This window comes from Acanthochromis polyacanthus, chromosome 1 (genome assembly GCF_021347895.1).
Source record: "Acanthochromis polyacanthus isolate Apoly-LR-REF ecotype Palm Island chromosome 1, KAUST_Apoly_ChrSc, whole genome shotgun sequence".
Lineage (NCBI taxonomy): Eukaryota > Metazoa > Chordata > Actinopteri > Pomacentridae > Acanthochromis > Acanthochromis polyacanthus.
In genome coordinates this window covers 43,511,758-43,519,344 of record NC_067113.1, presented here as the reverse complement: position 1 = coordinate 43,519,344, position 7,587 = coordinate 43,511,758, and the positions used below count along the sequence as shown (strand labels likewise).

General features: G+C 38.1%; 1 protein-coding gene across 1 annotated transcript in view; it reads right to left on the bottom strand.

The window, feature by feature from the left end:
• Positions 1-1,205: 1,205 nt before the first annotated feature.
• LOC110963733 (endosome/lysosome-associated apoptosis and autophagy regulator family member 2-like) overlaps positions 1,206-7,587 on the bottom strand; it is a 28,233-nt gene continuing 21,851 nt past the window's right edge. The window contains 7 exon segments of the mRNA XM_051950455.1: positions 1,206-1,596; positions 2,740-2,902; positions 4,621-4,799; positions 5,644-5,770; positions 6,964-7,065; positions 7,145-7,241; positions 7,323-7,512. Coding sequence (XP_051806415.1) covers positions 1,525-1,596; positions 2,740-2,902; positions 4,621-4,799; positions 5,644-5,770; positions 6,964-7,065; positions 7,145-7,241; positions 7,323-7,512 — 930 coding nt within the window. The 3' untranslated portion in view covers positions 1,206-1,524.

Sequence of the window (7,587 nt, the reverse complement as noted above, 5' to 3'; positions counted from 1 at the left end):
AGGAGCTCAGAGACCTGGACTGGAGGCGTGACTGTCCGGGGAGAGAGACGGAGTCGAGCCGGGAGAAGAGCCCGACACACTGGGTAAATATGAGCCGTAAAATAGGTCAGAGGAGGCTCGATACCGTTTTAATACCCAGTTCAAGGTTAGATAACAGTGATTTTTCAGAGAATATAGTTCCAGTGAGTCCAGGTGAGTCCTGCTCAGAGCTTCACCCAGCGGTCAGCCGCGGTACTGCAGCCAAAACCACTACAGTCCAGGGTCCTACTGAAGAACTGTTTGGATTTCAGGCAACTATTCCTGTAAAAAAAATCCTTTACTTTTAGACAAAACTACAAATCAGGGGATGCAAACTATTTGTCTAACTTCTCCTAACTTCAAAAATACTCACACTCACCTCACAATTGAAAGTAACCTGTTTAACCAAGTTGTCCAGACATGGATTCAACCTCAGCTCTAAATGAAACTTTTTCCAATGGAGATCTTTATTGATTTTATCTCTTAGTTTCCGTTTCTCACTGGACTCAATCTGTGTGTGGGAAATTCCCTGTTTTTAAGACTTTTATGCTCCTGCTCTATGGTGTCACAGGAGTGCCACAGTAACAGCTAAATCTGTTTAAAAAAAAAAGTGTAACTATAAAGAGATCTGTAAATAAAATAATCAGAAAATAAATGTGTAAATATAGAGGAATAAATAAAGGAATAAATAAATAAATCTGTAAAAAAAAAAAGGAAATAAACGTGTAAATATAAAGACAAATAAATGCATACATCTGTTAAAAAAATCAGGAAATAAATGTGTAAGAAATGTGTAAATATAAAGAGAAATAATACATAAATCTGTTTGAAAAAGAAATAAATATGTAAACAAATAATAAAAATACTTTAATATATATATATATATAAACCAAAAAATATAACTATATATATATATATATATATATATATATATATATATATATATATATATATATATTATAAAAATCATAAATATATGGCGCTTTGTAGAATAACAACTCTGTATAAGCTGATTTTGAAATCAACGTACAATATATCATTTACCTGCTCTGATTCACTGCATGTTCGGTGGTTTTGGTGGTTTCACTGCAGTTTTTGAGGAAGAAACTATTTCAAAATATTGTTTTTAGCAACATTAATTGAGTAGAATACATTGTTTAAAGTTCCCCCAATCATCTGCACACAAATCCCAAAGCCAAACAGGACTTTAATAAAGGGTATCATCATAACATTAATATAAATACATGACTCTGAACAGAACATACCAAATAAAAATACAAAATATACAAAAAACATTAAGAGCATGTTTCTCAGTTCCATGGCGTTAAAGCAGGACTGCGTCTCCTGTGAGTTCGAGGGTCGAGGAGGAAAAGCCGTTGTCCCGATTGTCCCTGCACTGGGTCTGTAGTCGAAGGACACACAGGGAGGAGGACAGTGAAGCTTTCACTGACAGACCGGTCCTCCGTTACTCAGCTCTGGCCTCGCCGTCCCTCTGCTGGCATCAGTTTATCCCAAAACCCACCGATCAGACTGGGAGGAGTTCAGCTGCACCGACTCGCTGCTCTCTCCACCTTCATGCTGAGACACAGAAATCAGACGAGACGCTTGTTACGACACGGCGAGTAGGGTCAATATATAATTAAGGGACTTTTTGTAACATAGTTGACAGTCATTTTTTATAAAAAAAAAACGAGACACAAAACGACACAACGAGACATGAAACGACAAAAACAAGACACAAAATGACAAAAACGAGGCAAAAAATGACAAAACCCAAGACACAAAATGACATAAACAAGGCAAAAAACGACAAAAACACGACACAAAATGACAAAAATGAGACAGAAAACGACAAAAACAAGACAGAAAATGACAAAAACGAAACAAAAAACGACAAAGCTGAGACACAAAATTACAAAAACAAGACATAAAATGACAAAAACGAGACAGAAAACCACAAAACCAAGACACAAAATGACAAAAACAAACACAAAATTACAAAAGCGAGACTGAACATAACAAAGCTGAGACACAAAATGACAAAAATGAGACAGAAAACGACAAAAACAAGACACAAAATGACAAAAATAAGACACAAAATTACAAAAGCGAGACAGAACATAACAAAGCACAGACACAAAATGACAAAAACGAAGCAGAAAATGCCAAAACCAAGACACAGAATGACAAAGCTGAAACACAAAATGACAAAAATGAGACAGAAAACGACAAAAACAAGACAGAGAATGACAAAAACGAGGCAGAAAACCACAAAACCAAGACACAAAATGACAAAAACAAGACACAAAATGGCAAAAACGAGAGAAAACAACAAAGCACAGACACAAAATGACAAAGCTGAGACACAAAATGACAAAAACAAGACACAAAATGACAAAAACGAGAGAAAACAACAAAGCACAGACACACAATGACAAAAACGAGGCAGAAAACGACAAAACCAAGACACAAAATGACAAAAACGAGACACAAAATGACAAAGACGAGGCAGAAAACGACAAAGCACAGACACAAAATTACAAAAACGAGGCAGAAGAGGACAAAGCACAGACACAACATGACAAAATCAAGACGCAAAACATGGAGCCGCTGTGCGAGGCCAGCAGGATTATAACCGAACTGTGGGTAAAGCGTCCCACACTGACAGTCAACCTGAGGGAAGGAACGTACTAATCTTTGCTGTATGAAACTGGCATTCACCTTGTTGGCGATGGCTCGGAGTTTCCCCAGCAGGGACGGTTTCTGGGCGTAGACCACGTCGTCGTCAGGCTCCTCTCCTTCAGCCAGACCACAGCTGTCTGCAGCTGGCAGCTCACAGTCCTTGTTGGCCGACATCACCAGCCGAGAGTACTTATACTCCAGCCTGACAACCAGGAGAAGGAGCGTCATTTACATCACACAAGATCAGAATCAGCCGTGGGAAGAAAATCAGCTCTTTACTCTAGTCCAGTTACTGAATCATGTATTATGTAACTGTTTGTTTTTATTTTAGTATTTTAGAATGTCTGAAAATTAAGTGATTATCAGTAAAATAAAAACCATTGTATCACTAAATTCTTTTCTACAAAAATCTGATTTTTATTTATTATATATTTTTTAGTGATACTAGATATTTCATAATTTTTTTTGCCTTTTCATTTATAAATATGATCAATTATCTAGAATGTATGCTTTTATTTCTCATAAATATTAGATTTGTCGCTAGAAAAATATAAGTTCTCTTCCTTTTCTTCATATTTTCTTGCCTTCATTCTCGTAATACTACCACTCTGTTTCTAATCTCTTTGTTCTCCTACATCAGTGGTGTCAAACATGCGGCCCGTGGGCCAAAACCGGCCCTCCAGAGGCTCCAATCCGGCCCTCAAAGTGTAAAAATTACAGAGAAGACATTAACTGCAGATTGTAAATTAGTAAAACTATAAATGTAAAATAATTTCCAGACCATAACAAGTTGTTTTGATCATCAAGTAAAATACTAGATTGCTCTGTTGTCATGCTGTGTCTAGTTTTTGTAATATTTTGTCTTGTTTTTGTTGTTTTATGTTGGACTTTGATCATTTGTCTCATGTTATTGTCACTTTGTGCCGTCATATTTCATCATATTTTGTCTTGCTTTTGCCGTTTCGTATTTTTTTTGTCTCACTTGTGTTGTCTATTTTTTGGTTGTTCTGTTTCTTTTTAAGCCATTTTTTTGTCTCATTTGTGTCATTTGAGCATCTTGTTTTTGTCCATTTTTTGTTGCTTTGTAACTTTTTTTATCAAGTTTTTTGTGTTTTTTTGGTTTGCTTCATGTCATTTGTCTCATTTTTTTGTCATTTTGTCTCATTTTTTGTAATACTTTGTCTTGTTTTTGTTGTTTTGTGCCTTTTTTTGTTTGAGTTTGTCATTTTGATCATAATTTAAAATACACATACTACACTTTGTAGACACTTGTGATCTGTAAATTGTAATGTGGAAATTATAAACTGAGGCTGAATGTTGTAGAAACTAAACTTTTTTTTTAAAAGAAATTTCAGATTGTTCATGATATTTTCTAAAAAGATAATTCCTTAAATGTGGACATTTTTGCACTAAAACACAGAAAACATTTGGATTTGTGGTTATTTTTTAGGTTATTATGCTGTGATTATACTGGTCACTGGAGATGAAATTGGGCTGAATGTGGCCTCTGGACTAAGATGAGTTTGACATCCATGGCCTAAATGTTCAACTATAGTCTCATAAAATTAAGCTTAAATTCTCATTTGATCGATTTTTATTTGATTAAAGTGGCTCTAATGATTCTATTACATTTTTTTAGTTGTAATATTTCCCAAATAAAATATCAACACACAAACTCACAGATTACGCTCACGATAGAAACTATTAAAGGTTGTGAGTAGAAAATGAAGTTATGTCAGCAGACAATCAGTTTAGGAAACACAGGTGTAGAATGTGAGTCTGAAACTATCCACCTGATCCTTTCCTGACGCTGACAACACATGCTGACGTCTCTACCTTTAAATAACAGTTTAAGGTAACCCTAATGAGCGTGTTGGTCTGGACTGGGGCTGATGCTGGAGTGTGGTCGATAACTCTCACCTCTTGTTTTTTTTCCAGAAATAACAGGTGAGGGAGATGAGCAGCACGGCCACGAAGGCCCCGCCTCCGACCCCGACCTTCAGCCACAGGGCGATGGCCTCGCAGGGGGCAGAGCTTCGAAGAGGCAGAGACACGCCTTTGGTGCACAACTTTGGCTCGTTCCACACGTACAGAGTTTCCTGTTCAGATGAAGGTATTTTAAAGAGTTCATATCAGATCACATTAAGAGTTTGTCTGACTTCAGTTAAGCAGCCGAGACCTTGTGAAAGTTCTGCCTTTCATTTGGCAGGAAGATGCTTTTAGTTGTGTTTTTTCTAAAGCAGGGATGTCAAACTCATTTTGTTTCAGGTTCCACATTCAGCCCAATTTTAACAGAAGTGGGCCTGACCAGTAAAATCACTGGTTTTGATCATAAAGTAAAATACTGTATGGTTCAGTTCCAGATCCACATTAAATGTTGTGTTCCTTTCTGTGATCTGGAAGTTGTAATGTGTAAATGATAAACTGAGGCTGAATGTTGCTGAAATTGAATTTATTTTTCTTCAGAAATTTCGGGTTGTTCTTAATGTTTTGTCAAGAGATAATTCCATAAATGTGACAATTTCAGAGTGTACTTTTTTTGCACTAAAACAAAGAAAAATTAGGAGTTGTGGTTATTTATAGGTTATTATGCTGAAATTGGACTGAATGTGGAACCTGAACTAAGACAAGTTTGACACCCTGGTCTATACACCGCATAATATTAATTCGAGTCATGGAGGGCTGGAGTCTATCCCAGCTGACTTAGGGTGAAGACAGGGGACAGCTGGACAGACGGTGAGTCTATCACAGGACTACACATAGAGACAAACAATCTTGGGAAGGTCGGGATGTGAACCAGGGATCTTCTAGCTTCTAGCAAGACGACAGTGCTAACCACTGAGTCACTGTCCAGAAACAATTGACCTGAAATGTAGCTCAAAGTAGCTGCAGATTAAAGTGTTCTGTGAGATAAAAGAGCTTTGTAATGTGTCTGAGTGCTACCTGGACGCCTCCTTTACACGCTCCTTCTATCTGGTGGTAGTCGTCCTCGGTGCAGCGTGGACAGGCGCTGGAGCTCTCCCACAGGAAGTAAAACAGACATCCATCACATGTTCCTGCAGGACACGAGCTGTACAAACACACACACACATCAGTACACTGCGTTTCTTTTTAGTTACTTCCATTATGTAATCACTAATTATGTCATTTGTCACCCTCTAAAGAGAGTGTGTAGGAAGAATACACTTTAACACAGAAAAAACTGATCAGTTCATATAATAGTGGCAAACTAAGTTCTTTCTGTATTTTTTTAAGCAAAATTAGATGGTTTCAATGTAAATAAGATGTATTTTTTGTTTGTTTTTTGATGTTTTAAAAACCAAAATATAAAATACTTGGCAGATTCATAGATAATAAAACTGTTAGTTGCATTCCTAAATTAATCTGTATCTTTCCTATAATGACATTCTTGTTGTGCATTTAAACTTCTATTACCTAATGTGCCCAAAATAATAAAATGACTGAAAAAAATCCATCATTCCATCCATCATCCATCCATTAATCTATCATCTATCCATCCATCCATCATCCATCATCTATCCATTAATCTATCATCTATCCATCATCCATCCATCCATCATCTATCCATCCATCCATCATCTATCCATTAATCTATCATCTATCCATCCATCATCCATCCATCCATCCATCATCCATCCATCCATCCATCCATCATCCATCCATCCATCCATCCATCCATCATTCATCCATCAGCTATCCATCCATCACCTATCATCTATCCATCCATCATCTATCCATCCATCCATCCATCATCTATCCATCCATCATCCATCCATCCATCATCTATCCATCCATCCATCATCTAGCTATCATCCATCCATCCATCATCTATCCATCATCTATCCATTAATCCATCATCCATCCATCCATCATCTGTTCATCCATCATCCATCATCTATCCATCCATCCATCCATCCATCTATCCATCATCTATCCATCCATCCATCCTCTATCCATCCATCCATCCATCCATCATCCATCCATCCATCATCCATCCATCCATCCATCATCTAGCTATCATCCATCCATTCATCATCTATCCATCATCTATCCATTAATCCATCATCCATCCATCCATCATCTATCCATCCATCATCCATCCATCCATCCATCATCTAACCATCCATCCATCCATCATCTATCCATCCATCCATCCACCATCTATCCACCCATCCATCCATCATCTAACCATCCATCCATCCATCATCTATCCATCCATCCATCCATCCATCCATCCCCCACCTGGGTACAGACAGTTCTCCTCGTTCAGGTTTCTCTGGGTTACATCGAACTGTAATGACTGAACTTCTACCTTGCTCACATGAAGCCGTCACCTGCGTTGACCTGAGGAAAAGTAAAGACACATTTAGGACTCAAACACAACAAAAACATGCAAACACTGCTTCCGTCTTTCCTCCTGTACCTGTAGAAGAAGTTGATGTCTGGAGCATCGGTTGAACTTTCAGGGAAAAGATCTGGTTCAGCGTTCACTCCGTTAAGAACGGCATCTACTGTTGCTCCTAAAAACACAAAGACAGACGCACTATAGCCATGTTTACCAGCTGATTATCAATGATCCATGAGCCATATGTTTCTAATACCGATGAAAGTGTCTGCGAGGCCGATGGACTGGGAGGAAATGGCCATCCTGAAGCCCCGCCCATCAGCCGGGATGATGGTCGACTGACAGATGAAACTGTCCACAGAGTTGACGAACTGAGACGGGTCGCTCTGGTCGTCTTTACTGGACACGTCGGTGACATTATCAGTGCAGATAGCAGCTCTCCTCCCCTGACAAGACAGAAAATTATCTGTTTGTTGCTATAGTTACATTTCACATTTCACACTGGGTGACAGGTCTGTTGG